Here is a 16,342-nt window from a genome sequence, read left to right as displayed (position 1 = left end):
CCAAGAATTATCTTTGTCCAAGTAAAGTTTCTTCGCAGTAGAACAAATTGGTTTTCAAACATGAATTTTCTTTTGCAAAACTGACCATCCTGTTGTCACGTCTGTAGCTTTCTGAAGGCCCCTGCTCCTGGCTTACGTTGCTCCTAGGAGACCTCAGCATTCAGCACGCTGGGGACGCTTTGTTTCCTAAGTTAGGAGAGAGATCCTGGCAGGAAGTCAACGTCCAGGATCAGATGCTGGAGTTGAGGATCCGTGGCTCCGAGCGGCGCGGGCGAAAGGCGGCGGTAATCGAAGCTCTGGGCGCATTTTCCTAGAAGCCTCCAGCGCTCCGCCACCTGTCTGGAGTCTGCCCCCGTCTCGGGCATCTCCTCTTCAGAGTTTCCTCCTCATAGGCTTGTCCCTGGGAGTGTGGGCGGCCGCATTCCTGATCACCGAAACTCTTCCCCCCTCCCCCCGCTAGCCTTCCTCCTCCAGCACACCAGCCTCTCTTTTCTGCCTCAGTCACTTCCTTCCTCAGCTTCTTCCTCCCCAGTGCGTTGAAGAAGATTACCAGCCCGCACCGACGCAGCCCCCGTTTTCTCGGAAAAGAAAAGGAGGCGGAGAGGTGAGTGATTGCCCTGGGAAGATGGGGCCAGGTAGGTATGTAGGATGGACGGGGGTAGCCGGTGGAGGCCAAGCAGCCGGGGGGATCGTGGGCTGCGGGTGGAGATCCGGGACCGGGAGGGGGCTAAGACGCCTGGAGGGTATAACTGACCTTGGGCTGAGCGGGTGCGGGGGACCGGGTGGGCGCGCCCCTGCGCCCCCCAACTCTCCAGCAGACTTCCGCCCTCGGCTCACGTGACGTTTTGCCGCCCGGGGGCGGACAGGGCAGGGAGACCTGCAGCGTTTAAAGATTTTTACCGCGGAGCAATGTGTCCGCTTTGTGCTTGGGGAGCCAGTTCCGCAGAGCTGAGCGGCGACGGGCTGGGAGTGAGGGCACAGGCTCCCCCGAGGAATCTGGTGGCTTCAGGGTAGTGGACTCTGCGGCGCCGGCGGCGGGTGCGGATCTGTACGCTCCCGATTCTGTGTGCGGCGTGGGTGGTAGTGAGGGGACACCAGCGACTCGGGGAGCCCCGGGCTGGGTCCGTTTGCGTCGCGCGGTTTGGGAGCTCGCTCTCGGGGCGCGCCGGGGGCGCACCGACAGCCGGGGAGCGCGGGCAGGTGGCGCTGGCGCGAGACTCTCGGAGACAAAGGCTTCCGGAATGCGGTTCTTCCTGGGGAGGTCGCCCGGGAGCCAGCCGTGCGCCCCGGAGCAGGGGGCCGAACCCCGCGCTCCCCAGCTCTGCACTGGTACCGGTGGTGACCGTGTGATGGCCCGCAGGGGACAGGGTTTTGGGACCCCTTCCGGGCCACCTCCCAAAGTTGGTGCAGGGATGACCAAATATGGAGTATGTGCGCGCCTGCGAGGGGCAGGAAGGAACCCAGTCATTCTTTGACCCTCACCAGCTGCTCGTCAGGGATTGTGAAGGAGGGCTGGGAAACAGTGGCCAGCCCCAGTGTGGAGAGGTGGCTCCTGACTCCAAGATGTCCCCACTCCAGTAGGCTTATTCCCTGACATTAGAACATTTCTAGGTATTGCCTCCAAACTTAAAAAAAAAAAAAAAAAAAAAAAACCCAACAAAACAAAACAAAAAAGGAACCAACCACCCAAAGAAAAAAGCTATGAGAGTCCTTAAATATATTCTTAAGCGCATCTTGATGGTGGAGCATTTCAGCATATGGCCCAGATGGCCCGGTGCTCCCACATTCCGCTTTCTTTGTGATGCCCACGCACAGTGCCTAATTGGATTCTGTCTCAATTAGAGGGCCCGACTAGCATCTGCCATCGCCTTCCCCTGAGCCTCCCGCTGAGGGGCTCTTTCTTTCCTAGACTTGCTCTGCCCGTGGTGTCTCATTGTTCTTGATGTTGCTGCTTAACACCAGTCCCAGGCTTCTGTCCTTATAAAATGTCATGGGCCTTCCAAGGATTGTGCAGCGGAGTATTTCATACTCCTTTGTTCTCATTAAATAAACGAATAAAGACATAAACCATGCCAAATTACGTATGCTAACAATAGTTTCTAAGCCTGTTATGTTCCTACTCAGAGGCGTCAGTTCAGGGAGCCTTTCTTACTTTGTAAGTGTCTGCCTTAGTAAGCGCTCAGCATGTAACATTTCACACAAATACAACCCACTGTTATATTTAGTGCAGTTGGCATAAGAACCAGCAAAAAAATAAATAAAACAAAATTTTAAAATAAGGAGAAGAGCCAGAATGATGCAGTAGAAACGGCATTTAATTGTGGGAAGCCCCTCGGAGTCAGTTTCATCATCCATAAAATGGGGATAAATAATATTACTTTGTAAGGTTCTTACGTTTACATGAATTAGTGCAGATAAGGAGCCTCAGGTGTAATTAATTACAAAGAAATTCTGGTTGTCTTCCTGTCTTAAAATTGGATGAACATACATCTGCTTAATGTGATCCAGGAATTCATACTGCTTAAGGGCGGGATTTCCTCTTTGAGTCTCATTATTAAAGGAGAATTAGGTCTGAAGTGTGTGGCTGGTGGGGGGTGGAAGGAGTGGAAAACGATGTTAAAGAGATAAATATTCAGGGTGGGAGGAAATCAAAGCATCTGAGAATTGGAAAGGACTGTAATACCCTTGGACATTTCCCTTTCTGTTTTGTCCAATGTGGGCTGATTTCTTCATCAACCCTCACAGATCCATACTACTACTGCAAACTTTATTCACTGTTAGACCGTTTTGATTGTTAGAGAAATTTTGTCTCATATGGCTTTCAAATCTGCCTTTCTGTTCCATCTATCCATCCTACCCAATAGAGCAACACAAAATAAGACTATTCACATAAGCACATAAAAGGGGCTTTAATTTTTAAAAAACAGCAGCAGGTCTTCTCTAGGCTAACTCTAAAAGTCAAGATTCTTTACAGTGCAAGTGACAGAAACTTAAGCAAACCAGCACAAGCCAAACCAGGAAAGATTGGTTCCTGTAACTGGAAAGTCCAAGGTCATACAGACTCAATCATTGTCATGTGGCTGGATTTTTCTTTGTGTCAGCTTTATTCCTGGCAGGCTCTTTTCACATGGTAGCCATTTATATAGGGGCTGTGAGCTTATACGTTAAAACCCAGTAGGAAAGTGTCTTTTTACTAGTAGTTCTGGCAAAATTGATGGGCTGAACCCATTGTTCAGGATGGGATCACCTATCCCATGTCCCAAACCAATTATTCTGACTTTGAACCACTCCTGGAGTCCAGGGTGAGGCTCTACCCAAGATACATGGGTTTAGAGTAAGGAAGGAAAGGCTGTATCCAAACAAACATTAGACTGCTGGTGCCGGAAGGCGGAATGGGTGCTGAGAAGGGAAATATAACAGCTGTCCACCACACTGAAATTAACCAGTTTTTTTCTTACCATTATTCTCATGGCATGTCTTTCAGTTGTGTCCTCTGGGTATGTTTTAGCTTTTTAGTGTCTCTCTTAAACTATCTTGAATTGAATATAATGTTATAATTTCACCAACACAAAGTTCCCACATTTGGGCACTATAATTTTTGATATTCGGTTTTGTGTAGATGCATTAACCTAAGATGTTGCATTTTATTGCAATGTAGGCTTCTTAAATTATAAGATTTACACGAAAGTGTCGCAGTGTAGTGGTGCTTTTATTATTAGCTGATAGAAAATCTGGGGTCTTGATCAATATCATTTAAACATAGATGTCATTCTTGTTTTTTCAAAGCTACAGAGAATTAGTTACAATCTGTCTGAATAAAGTTGTTTCTTCCAAATCATCACCCCAACGTAAACCATTCACACAATCCCACTCTTTTATTTGATTTGGAAAACTTACGATTTGCAAACAGACTGAATTGATTCCTTTTGCCCAGCTGCTTATACTTTCCAACCCTCATGTTGCTGTTTTCACTGTAAATTACTGCCTTCCTATAGAAACTCATTCTTCTTCCTTTACTTCTATACTTTACGTCTTTGATCCAACAAGGTTGGGTTTCTCTCCTCTGCACTTTCCTATTTCTTGCTGTGTTTGTCTCCTCCCAGTTTCTGTAGGGGTTTGCCAGGCCCCTTTACCTTTTCTGTCTGAGTGCACTTCCTCCCTCTCAGAGCTCCTTTCTGTTCCTCACATAAATCAGCAGCTCCATGGCGACAACACCCACAGGTGTGGTTCCATCCCTTCTTGTGTCTTTGCTCATTTTCCAGTCTGCAAACCAATTATTTATTGAACTCCTGCTCTTGGTGCCAGACATGGTCCAGCAGTGAGCATGACAGTCAGATCCCCGCATAGAGGAGCTCACTCTCTAGTGATAAAAACTAAGAAGTGTCATTCCAATCAAGTGAAATGAAGAGGGCACACATGCTGTGGGAACACGCACGGGAGAGCTCTCCTACCCCAGGGATTCAGGGAGGGCTTCCTGCAGGAAGTTCTATCTCAGCTGGGACTGGACGTATGGAAGTTAGCCAGAGTCCGGGTTGAAGAAGAAACAGGATATGTGAAGGCTGGGGGTGTGAGAGTGAGGGGTATATGAGGAATAAAAAGAAGCCCCATGGAACTGCAGCCTGGATTCAAGGGGGTAGATTTGAGGTGGCTGGAATGGTGGAACGGCGGGCAGAGCCCAGCCCGTGGAGGACCTCATGAGCCAAGGGGATTCTCACAGCCGCTGTTAGTCCTGAACTCCTTGTCCAAAGATGAATGGTTTTCATCACAGGCTCTCCATTACAGTCAGGTTGCACTGGGCACTGCTGGAGGAAGGGACCCAGAAGTCATCATTGCGCTGAGCCCGTGGTATTAAAATTGCCTTGGATCCACCTGGATCCGCCTTCCTTACTGGCCCGCAGGCTCCCAGAGGGGAGGGATTGTGTTGGTTTATCCTGGTACCACCAGCTTCTAGCTTAGGGCCTGCCCCAAGTGTGCTGCGGTTTTGTTTTGTTTTTTGCTTCTGTGCTTTTGTATATACTCTTTCCTGTGCCTAGAACATCCTTTCCCAACTGTCTAGTGGCCACGCCTCCCCAGTGACAAATACTTCTGTGGCTTCCTCCTTTGTGTTCCCTTAATGCCTTGGACCCACCACTAAAAGAGTGCTTTCTTGTCACAGTGCTATTCATTCCAGGCCTTTCTCTGCGTCTGGATGGTGAGTTACCTGAGGGCAGGTCCTGTGTCACTCACCTTTGTATTTTTGGTGCCCAGGGCATGGGCTTAGAGTTCATAGTGGGTGCAAGGAGAATGGCTTCATTCTGCCCAGTAGACTGTGTAGAAGAAGAGTGGGGTCAGCCCAGAGGGGCAGTTATAAAATTGGGGAAATGGAGGTACTCTAGGGCCGGGTACATCATGCAAGTATTTTTAGGAAGAGGGCCACAGTAAATGAATAGTTACAAATGCTACATGAAAAAAAGAAAGGGCCCTTGGATTTTGCAAGGTGTGTTTAATGGAATGTAGAAACTGTAGTAATACACATTTATTTTTTTCTCCCTCAGGCAGCAATGAATGTGGATCACGAAGTTAACCTCTTAGTGGAGGAAATTCATCGTCTGGGTTCAAAAAGTAAGTATTATCACATGGATGCAGTATTTCTTCTGAGTTTGTGTTAGAGCAGGTAGGACTAACTTTCAGAGGCATATGAAGGGATCACCTAGGGATTCAGGACACAGTCAATGGCAGCTCTTCTGTCAGTCTCAGGTGATAACTGCTCTTAGCTCTGAAGTGATTTCTGGAGACACAGAGCCACCGGGGTATTGTGTTTCTTATACAAAGAATGGTTGAGATATTTCATTATCCTTTGAATGGAAAGAAAATTGCTGTGCTTCTGTAACCTAGCTGCATTGAAATCTTGTAATTAAATCATGTTCAAATTTTTATTTGGCACACTATTAAAATTCATTTTTTTCTGCTTTACCCTGCCACCATTTTGCAAATTGCCAAATGACTAGGGACTCGGATTGAAATTTTAATAAATTGTCTTTATTTTCTCCAGGTTTTTGAGTTTTGTATAATCAGGTGTTTATGTGTATATAACTAAAAGAAGCCATCCTTTAGGTAGTTTTCTTTTAAAGTTAGCTTTCCCCCTAGCAGCATATAAGCAGCCATTGTGAAATTTGTGACATGTAAAATTGGTAGTATTAGTGTCCTTTTCCTAAGTTGTAATGAAAGCAACTGTTATGCTTGTAGCTGTAAGTATTTCGTGCATCTCAGACCAGACATACAAGAGTTTGGGGAGCATTTCGAAAATTGTAAGAGCAGTAGATACATTCAGCAACAACTGGGATAATGGAACCCAAAGTTTTAAACTTACATCATATAAGTGAAAAACAACTTTAAAAAGTACCTTGAAAGAGTTGCTTGTCATTATAGCTTGATTCTTCTTACTTATAGCTCTGTCTACTTATGAATCACAAATCATTTGAAATAACAGGAGGTACCTTGAAAATTCCATTAAGCCATTAGTATCAAATGTCCCCTGTAGTTTTCTGTTGCTGATGTAACAGTACTATAAACTTTGTGCATGAAGCAACGCATTTAATATCTTTTTTAAAAAATATGTTTTATTGAAGTGTAGTTGGTTTACAACATTGTATTAATTTCTTCTGTACAGCAAAATGATTCAGTTATATATATGTATATATATTCTTTTTCATATTCTTTTCCATTATGGTTTATCACAGGATATTGAAATAGTTCCCTGTGTTATACAGTAGGACCTTGTTTACCCATTCTATACACAGTAGTTTGCATCTGCTAACCCCAAACTCCCAATCCATTCCTCCCCTGTATACCCTCCCACTTGGCCACCACAAGTCTGTTCTCTATGTCTCTGAGTCTGTTTCTGGTTTGTAAATAAGTTCATTTGTGTCATATTTTAGATTCTACATATAAGTGATATCATATGGTATTTGTCTTTCTCTTTCTGACTTACTTCACTTAGTATGATAATCTCTAGGTCCATCCATTTTGCAGCAAATGGTGTTATCTCATTCTTTTTTATGGCCGAGTAGTATTCCATTGTATATATGTTCTACATCTTCTTTATCCATTCATCTGTCGATAGATATTTTGGTTGCTTCCATGTCTTGGCTATTGTGAATAGTGCTGCTATGATCATAGAGGTGCGTGTATCTTTTTGAATTATAGTTTTGTCCACATTTAATATCTTAATGGTCATGTAGGTTGGGAGTCTGTCTCAGTCTGGTTGGGCTGCTATAACAAAATACCCTGGACTGGGTGGCTTATAAACAGCAGAAATTAATTGCTCATAATTCTAAAGGCTGGAGGTCCGAGATCAGGGTGCCAGCATGGTCAGCTTGGAGTCCTCTTCCAGGTCTCAGACTTCTTGTATCTTCTCATGGTGAAAGAGACTAGGGATCTCTTTGCAGCCTTTTTTATCTATCTATCTATCATCTATCTATCTATCATTGTGGTAACATTGGTTTATAAGATTGTGTAAGTTTCATGTGATACAGCACAGCATGCTCTTCTGTTTGGTTTGGTTTGTTCATTTATTTAGGGAGTTTTGTTTGTTTGTTTTTTATATTCCACATATGAGTGAAATCATATGACATTTGTCTTTCTCTGACTTATTTCACTTAGCATAATACCCTCAAGGTGCATCCATGTTGTCACAAATGGCAAGGTTTCATCTTTTTTTTACGGCTGATGAAATCTTGCAGCCTCTTTTATAAGACATTAATCCTTGTGACTCATGAATTTACACCCTTATACCCCCCATGACTTTGGCACTTCCCAAAGGCCCCATCTACTAATATCATTACCTTGTGGGGTTAGGATTTCCACATGTGAATTTTGGAAGAACACAGCCATTCAGACCACAGCACGGTCTGATAAAGGTCACCTGGGCTAAAATCAAGGTGTTGGCAGGGTGCATTCCTTTCTGGAAGCTCTAGAGAATCTGTTTTCTAGTCTTTTTTCTAGCTTCCAGAGGCAGTCTGCCTTCACTCTAGGTGCTCAGGCTTCAGTAGTTGTGGCACGTGGGCTCAGTAGTTGTGGCTTGTGGGATCTAGAGCACAGGCTCAGTAGCTGTGGCCCACGGGCTTAGTTGCTCCACGGCATGTGGGATCTTCCCAGACCAGGGATCGAGCCCATGTCCCCTGAATTGGCAGGCGGATCCTTAACCACTGCGCCACCAGGGCAGTCCCTCAGTGAGTCTTATTTTCGATAGTGATGCCCCTACCTGTGTTCCTCATTTCTACATTCTCAGTTTCTCCTGAGCTCTGTGATGAGCTCTGTCACTCTTGGGAGTAGTGCTATTGTTTGGATTGTTAAAGATATAGTTCCAAAGATTTGTCGGGTTTTCTTATTAGATCTTTCTCCATGTCAGCTTAGTGTTTATTGGTCAGATTCAATTGCATTTAAAAGTCTAACCTCTATATCCCTAGCACAGTGTTATTATTTGCTAAGGCAAACTGAACCTTCACTTCAAAATGAGCAGCTTTACAAACTAGATGACTACAAAGTAATTATCCTAACTTCTATAAGGATGAAAATATTTTGAACATTGCAACTTCACTAGGCCTCCTTGACTTACCTGTTCCTGGTAATAGATGACTTTTCAAGTTGGAAAGCATCTATGGAGATATGTTATCTACTGACAGATTATGGTTATTTATGTTGTATCTGGAATAATTTTGACAATCTAAATTATGATTTAGATTAATCATATTTAGCCTAATCTAAATATGATGTATTAGCCAAAGTTGGAGATTGATGAATTTAGTTTTACCTGTTTCTTTTAAAATCAAGTTCTTTAAAGTCTCTCATTTTTCATCCTGTAGAAAAGAATTAAGTGGATAAAGATTATTTGGAGATTTAAACTCCTTCGTTTAACAAATATTTCTTGAGTGCTACCTTTTTCTCAAGTGCTGGAGATGGGAAAATAAACAAAATTCCATCTCAGCCCTTGTGGGCCTCTTTAGGTATCGAGAAGACAGATAAACTGGAAACATGTATTGGGAAGTGGTTAAGAGTGTGTGCTCTGGGGGACTTCCCTGGTGGCTCAGTGGTTAAGAATCCACCTGCCCAATCAGGGAACACGGGTTCAAGCCCTGGTGTGGGAAGATCCCACATATCATGGAGCAACTAAGCCCATGCGCCACAACTACTGAGCCTGCACTCTAGAACCCGCGAGCCACAACTACTGAGCCCACGTGCCTAGAGCCCGTGCTCCGCAACAAGAGAAGCCACCGCAATGAGAAGCCCGCGCACCACAATGGAGAGTAGCCCTTGCTCGCTGCAACTAGAGGAAGCCTGTGCGCAGCCACAAAGACCCAATGCAGCCAAAAATAAATAAATAAATACGTTTATTTTTTTAAAAAAGGAGTGTGTGCCCTGGAGTCAGACTCTGGGAATGAATCCTAGCTCTTCCGTATTCTTGCTGTGTGACCTTGGGCACATTTCTAAACTTTTCTGACTACTACTCTTTCAATGAGTATTGAAGATATTTGTTTTTCACACTTTAAAATCTCTAAAAGATGGACATATTTTGTGATACATGGTGTGCTATTGTTAAATTGGAAGTTTAATTAGAACATAAAATAATGGTGCTATCTTGCAATCAATTGTGTCTTATCTTTGACAAAATGGTTAAGTGAGTTTTAATGATTGTAAAATGCATTGAACGGTTCAATAAATGTATTCAACGTTACTCAATAAATGTTAGCTATTATTACTATAACTGATGGTGAATGCTTTGATATATACTCAATTTTATAAGAAGAGCTTTAATAGCTTGACTGAAGGAATCATGGATGACTTCTCAGAGAAGGTGACATTTGAGTCCATTTTTGAAGAAAAAAGAATTTAGCTAAAAAAGAGGGTCTAGGATGCTGGGTAGATGGCTCAATATGGGCAAAGTTACCAGGGGAGGTGACTCCTGTCACCTTGGGTAACACCAAGGTGCTCATTTTGACTGTATCGCAAGGTGCATGGAACGATATGGCAGGAGATCAGGTGAGAGATGAGCGCAAGGGCCAGAGGATGGAGAGTCTTAATTGTGAGGCTGTGGTCTTCACTTCAGTTTGAAGGTGATAGGGAGCTATTGAAAGATTAGAGTAGAAGAATATCAATTTAAGTTTGCATCATACAAAGTTTCTTCCACATTTTTAGTTCTGCATCAGTGTAGAGGGTATATTTGCGGTAAACATGGAGAAGGGGAAACTGATAGGGGTCTTGCAGTTACCCACGTGAGAATCAGTTTGGGCCTGAACCAAGGAATTAATTGTCCATGAAGAGGAGAGGCTAGAGCAACAGAAGATACAAAGAAGGTGGCATCACCTGGACATTTGTCAGATTGAGGGGTGAGTGGGCAGGAGAACTCTGAGATTACGGCCAGGTTTCTGCCTTTGGTACCTTTAAAAACTTAACCTAAATTGAGAATTTACCATAGAATTTACTCTATAAAAGACTTTAACTATATTCTATTTTTTAATCTTTGCAATAACCCTGTGAGGGGTATTTTTACCCTCCTAACTGCAACTCAGATTGCTTGAAGGACCTGCCAGGTTACCAGCAGCTGCACTGATTCCTGTAATCAGTGAAAGATTCTCATTGCAAACAGAGGGTTGTGCAGCTAGAAGTTAAGAAATCAAACAGGTGCAGGACTTCCCTGTGGACCAGTGGTTAGAACTCTGAGCTTTCACTGCTGAGGGCACAGGTTCAATCCCTGGTCGGAGAACTAAGATCTCGCAAGCCACAAGGCGTGGCCAAAAAAAAAAAAAAAAGGGAAATCAAACAGGTGCATCTTTGCTTTCCAGGCCAAGCATTCTCTGTTTTCCTCTACAAACTTATTTCCTTCTTCTTCTCCTCTTAGATGGTTTACTTGCAGTGAGTAAATTAGCCACTCTAATTACTGTTCTCCTAGACACTTAATTGTTTCACCTGTGCCTAATGGCACATACCCCATTTCTCTCGTTCGTAATTGAACCAATGTTAACTGATGAATGGATAAATAAAATGTATTATATCCATAAAAAAATTGAACAAATAATGATCATCGATCAAGTGCTTAGCATGTGCTGGGCACTGTGCTTTGTGCTTTAGAACTGTGTCCCCAACCTCACAGTGTGGGAGGTATTAAGATCCCCATTATACAGATGAGGAAACTGAGGCTTAGGGAGCTTACATAAAATTCTCAAGGCCAAACAACTAGCAGATGGCCAGGATTTCAACTGAGGACTGTCAAGTTTTTTTAAAAAGCTCTGTGTTATACTCCCTTTAAAGTCCAGAACAGGTACTGCCATTCATGAAGTCTTCCCTTCCCGTTCTAGCCCAGTCATCTTGTTCTTGACATCCAATCACGTACTGCTTTGTGCTGTTGTTTTACTGTATGTTTATTTCCTTGTGGGAATGGAAGCCATTTCTTTGATAGTTAGAAAGTGATTCTATACTTCCTTCTCTCTGCCTCTAGTGCCCAACACAGGGCTGCACCCACAGTAGGAGTTTACTAAGCTTCAGGCTATAAGCTCTAGCAGGGGAGCACAGGAACTCAAGAACCCTTCTCACCGTGATGGCCATCTACTTGACAGGGGGCACAGCTTTGGGAGGGAAGAACTTGGAGCAGTGCAGTAGGATAGGACTGGGTCAAGGGTTCAGCCTGGTAGATCAAAGGGTACAGCCAACAGTTGGAAGGTGTCCTAGATTACCCTTTGAGACTTCAGTTGATTGACTTTTAGCCAAAGATCCACCTTTTGTTTACCTTAATTTTAAAAAAAAACTTTTTTTAGAACAGTTTTAGATTTGCAATAAAATTGAGAGGAAGGTATAGAGATTTTCCATATACCCTCTGACCCCTGCACATACGTAGTCTCCCCCATTATCAACATCCCCCACCAGAGGGGTACCTTTGTTACAGTTGATGACTCTATACTGACATATCATTATCACCCAGAGTCCATGGTTTACATCACATTTCACTCTTGGTATTGTACATTCTGTGGGTTGACTAATGCGTAAGGACGTGTCTCCATCATTATAGTATCATAGAGTATCTTCACTGCTTTAAAAATTCTCTGTGCTCTGCCTGTTCATCTCTCCCGTATCCTAACCACTGAAAACCACTGATATTTTTACTTAGTTTTCTCTTTTTCCATAGTTTTGCCTTTTCCAGAATATCCCATAGTTGGAATCATACAGCATGTAGCTTTTTCAGATTGCTTTCTTTCACTAAGTAATACATATTTAAGGTTCCTCCACGTTTTTCATGACTTGATAGCTCACTTCTTTTTAGTGTTTACCTTAACTTTTAACATCTATATTAAAAACTGGCCTTCAAACTAGATAATCTAGGGATTCTGGTAAATAAAGATTTCTTCATTTTTAAGGTCACCACTCCTTCCCTAGGGATTCTGAGCATGTTCAGAACACACTTAGAGAAACACTGCTCCTGATCCAGGGTTTCTCTTGTACTTGTTATTTTTATCAATTCAACAACTAACAATTAAAAAATCGAAATTTAGACAGAGAGGAATTGTCCACTGTAGTGCTGTAACACATTCACTTTTTTTTTTTTTTGCCTCACCGTGTGGCATGCTGGATCTTAGTTCCCCAGCTAGGGAGACCGGGGATCAAACCTGTGTCCCCTGCAGTAGAAGCACGGAATCTTAACCACTGGACCTCCAGGGAAGTCCCACACATTCACTTTTTGTTACTGTTTCTTAGTTGTCTTCCACTCTCTGTCCAGATGACACTGAAGCTAGGAGATGTATCACACGTTGCATTTATTCTATCACATTTTGAATCTGGCAAGAGGTTACACTGAATTTCTGACTGTTGACTGTTAAACTGTAATCTTGGTTAACCTCCAGTTAGATGTTTATGAAAGATTATGTGTATCTGCCACACATGGTGGTAAGAAACAGACTTTGCATCGGCTAACATTGTGTTTTCTCAAATTAGATGCTGATGGAAAATTAAGTGTGAAATTTGGGGTCCTCTTCCGAGATGACAAATGTGCCAATCTCTTTGAAGCACTGGTAGGAACTCTCAAAGCTGCAAAAAGAAGGAAGATGATTACGTACCCAGGAGAGCTACTTTTGCAAGGTGTTCATGATGATGTTGACATTATATTGCTGCAAGATTAATGTGGCTTGCATAGCTTTGTTTATTGTGGGTTTTTTTTGTTTCTGGTAAACTGGAATATTACATCAAAGGACAAACATATTAGCATACTTAATGTATTTTTGTAGAACTTTATAAACAAAAGGAGACATTTTAGAAGCCTGTCCTTTTTGTATCTTGAAAGTAAATTTATGTATTACACTGTAAAATAAACAAAACCTATTATTTTTCTCAGGAATCTGGCTGGAAAATGTAGGCAATGAGGCTTTTTTGGTGGGGATGCAAGAGTGTTTGTTTCATAAATCATTCTTAGATAATTTCTACAGATACTTGACATTCCATGAAATCAAGAAGCAAACTTGAAGACCAGCTCCCACAATGAATGTAATGTTTATGTAATAAAAACATGTAACTCTCTTAAAATTGCCTTATTGAGTCATTTGAGATTTATGTATATCTCTCAGAATCGAGTTTTTGCATCAAGATTAGGTAACTGCAGTAAAAGTTATCTTGATTTGAAGGAAAAATTCTCTTAAAACTACAGAATTTAAAAAATAGGGATGGTTAGTGCTACGATTTGGTCCTATAAAAAAATAGTAATTTTGATGCCTATATTGTGCTTGCCATTGGGATAGGGGACATGCCCCCAAAAATGTAACCTAAAAACTTCACTTTCTAATTGGATTAGTTAGACCCACCTGAAATAATACAGGATTATCCGTGATTGCATGTTGCAGCTTGTAGTACAGAACTGAAAATGATACAGAATCTCAAGGAGGATAAGATCAGTGAAAGGCATGATGGTTGGAAGAGGTATAGAGGAGGCAGAATTTGCAGGATTGGAGCTGATTATATCCAGAAGGAAAAAGATGGGATGGGTGAGGGTGATGACTCAAGGTAAGGCAGAGGGACATGAATTAGCAAGGCATGATCTTGTGAAAGGTAGGCTGTCAGGTTGACTGGAATGTTAGGAAGAGAGGTGATTCATTTTGGCTAATTAAGGTGGAACCTGGGAAGCCAGGGAGAGGAGTCTGGGGAAAAATTGGAGCAGGGAAGTTCCATGATGAAAGTGATGTTTAGTGAAGGTAGCTCTGCCACTGGTAACTAGGGTGGACTGTGGAGAGTGCAGAGGTAGTCAGACAAGCCAGCAAAAACATTGCTCAAGAATCTCATGGGGGTGGTGATAATGGGAAGGCAGAGGAAGGATGGAGTCCAAGCACATTTTAAAGGAAATTGAAACTTTGTCACCAGTACCTTTTCTTTTGTGACAGGACCCCAATTCAAACTAGACTAAAGAACAACAGAATTCACTGGCACTTCATAGTCATTGCTAATATTTATCAAGCATTTATTATGCTAATCCTCATATAACCCTATGAGGTAGGTATTATAGATGAGGTAAGAGAGACACAGAAGAGTTAAGAGCTTCTCCAAGTTTACCTAGCCAAAAAGTGGGCAAGTCAGGATTTTAAAATTTGACTCATCTAACTGGCAAGCCCAGGGATGGGATGGAGTTCAGGCATGGCTGGCTCCAGGGACTCAAACACTGTTGTTTAAACACTCTGACTTTCCATATCGGCTCTGATGACTTCTTTGGTTTATTCTCATTCTCTTTCTACTCTAAATATGTTTCCTGCATATACATGCCTGCAGGTAGTTGCAAATTCGTCTACTCCTAGATTAGCAACTCTAGCAGAGAGAGAATTATATATTAATTATGAATTCAAAGGAAGGAACTCTGATTGGCTCCACTTGCAGCATAAATCTACCCCTCTGATCAATAACATTTGCCAGAGGGATGAGATATCTTGAATGACCTGGGTCATATGCTTGTTTCTGAGTGAGGATTGGGTAGGAGACTGTGCTTCACAGCCTCACCTCAAATAGGAGAGGGATAGTTCCCCAAAGGGAAGGATGCTAAGTACATGGGAACAACACAGGTTGAATATAGATACAAGAGATCTTTTGAGGATGAATCCATATAATATATATGTGGCAGAAAACAAAAGATAAATGAGAAGAAATGGTCAAAAGCTACTACTCGTGTGGCCTTAGTAACTGAGAGAATAACGTGTTAGCAGAGATAGGGAAATTGAGTGGAGCACGAGGGCTGGTTTTAGGGAGAGTTACATTTGGACATGGTGAGCTTGGAGTATTTGGACTGGAAATGTGAGGATTTGGTTCTGGAACTCAGGTGAAGGTTCAGGAATATCGACAGAGACCTGAGAATTATGGTTCAGGACTGATTTTCATCTCAATTTTGATATGTATAGATAATCATAATTCTGCCACTATTATTATCTTTAAGTTGAAATTTTAATTATTAGGCATTTAGAAAAGACATACAATCTACAGGCTTTGTGAAAGGCTGGGCTGAGAAACTGAAGCAATTTTTAAAGGAAAGCAATCTGGAAAACTCACATGTCTGATGGCATTTTTTTGAGAGCAGGTTGACCTCATAGTCAAAGACTTCCTTAAAAAATCTTCAGAAGTTGAAATAGTTACTTAGTTTGTCACTTTGTTAAGTATCTTCTTGGTGAGTATCCAATGAAGTTTCAAAGTTTCAAACCCATAATGATTTAGAATTTGAGAAATATATTCCAGAAAAAATATATACATGGGGTTATTTAGTTATTTTGAGAAAATTAATACAACAGCATTCCTATCTACTGCTGACATCCATAATACAGTTTTATGTATTTTCCTTTAGATTCAAGATGGTCAATTCCTTTGTAGCAATTTAACATATGGATAGTTCTTATTTGGATCATGGTCTTAAAATTCAAAATCATAAATTTGATTCCTTTTGATCCAGAAGCACAGTGAAAATACATTTTCCTTGGCCATAAACTGCATTCCAGTTAATCATCTCAGTAATGAGTGTCATTGGCTATAGGTGGATGGAAATTAGAAATTATAAACAATTGTACACAAACGTTTCTTCATTCTTGCAACAAAAATGTACAGTATCTACTTTGTTCAAGTCACTGTGCTAGGCATTAGGGGTTATTATTATCCTCAAAGAGAAGCAAATAATTTGCACAATATATATTAAATATAGAGGAAGCTTTGGATAAATGATAGAGGGATACAGGTGCAAAAATGATGAATTATTACAGGGTGCACTGGGATGAAGTGAAGTTTGCCTTAAAGCAGGAGAATGATCCGAAGGACTTTACTGGTGGAGCTGTTTCTGCCTACAAAGGTAGAGAAAGGCAGG

The 16,342-nt window shown here is 42.0% G+C and overlaps 1 protein-coding gene across 1 annotated transcript; it reads left to right on the top strand.

Moving 5' to 3' along the window:
• Positions 1-229: 229 nt before the first annotated feature.
• On the top strand, positions 230-13,545 carry ABRACL (ABRA C-terminal like). The gene is made up of 3 exons (XM_060114975.1): positions 230-604; positions 5,535-5,601; positions 12,961-13,545. Exons 2-3 carry the CDS (start codon positions 5,541-5,543, stop codon positions 13,143-13,145), a joined length of 246 nt encoding a protein of 81 aa, XP_059970958.1. The 5' UTR covers positions 230-604; positions 5,535-5,540; the 3' UTR covers positions 13,146-13,545.
• Positions 13,546-16,342: the final 2,797 nt, after the last annotated feature.

Source organism: Mesoplodon densirostris, chromosome 12 (assembly GCF_025265405.1).
Source record: "Mesoplodon densirostris isolate mMesDen1 chromosome 12, mMesDen1 primary haplotype, whole genome shotgun sequence".
NCBI lineage: Eukaryota > Metazoa > Chordata > Mammalia > Artiodactyla > Ziphiidae > Mesoplodon > Mesoplodon densirostris.
The sequence above is the reverse complement of the archived record's forward strand: the minus strand, read 5'-3'. Positions and strand labels throughout refer to the sequence as shown.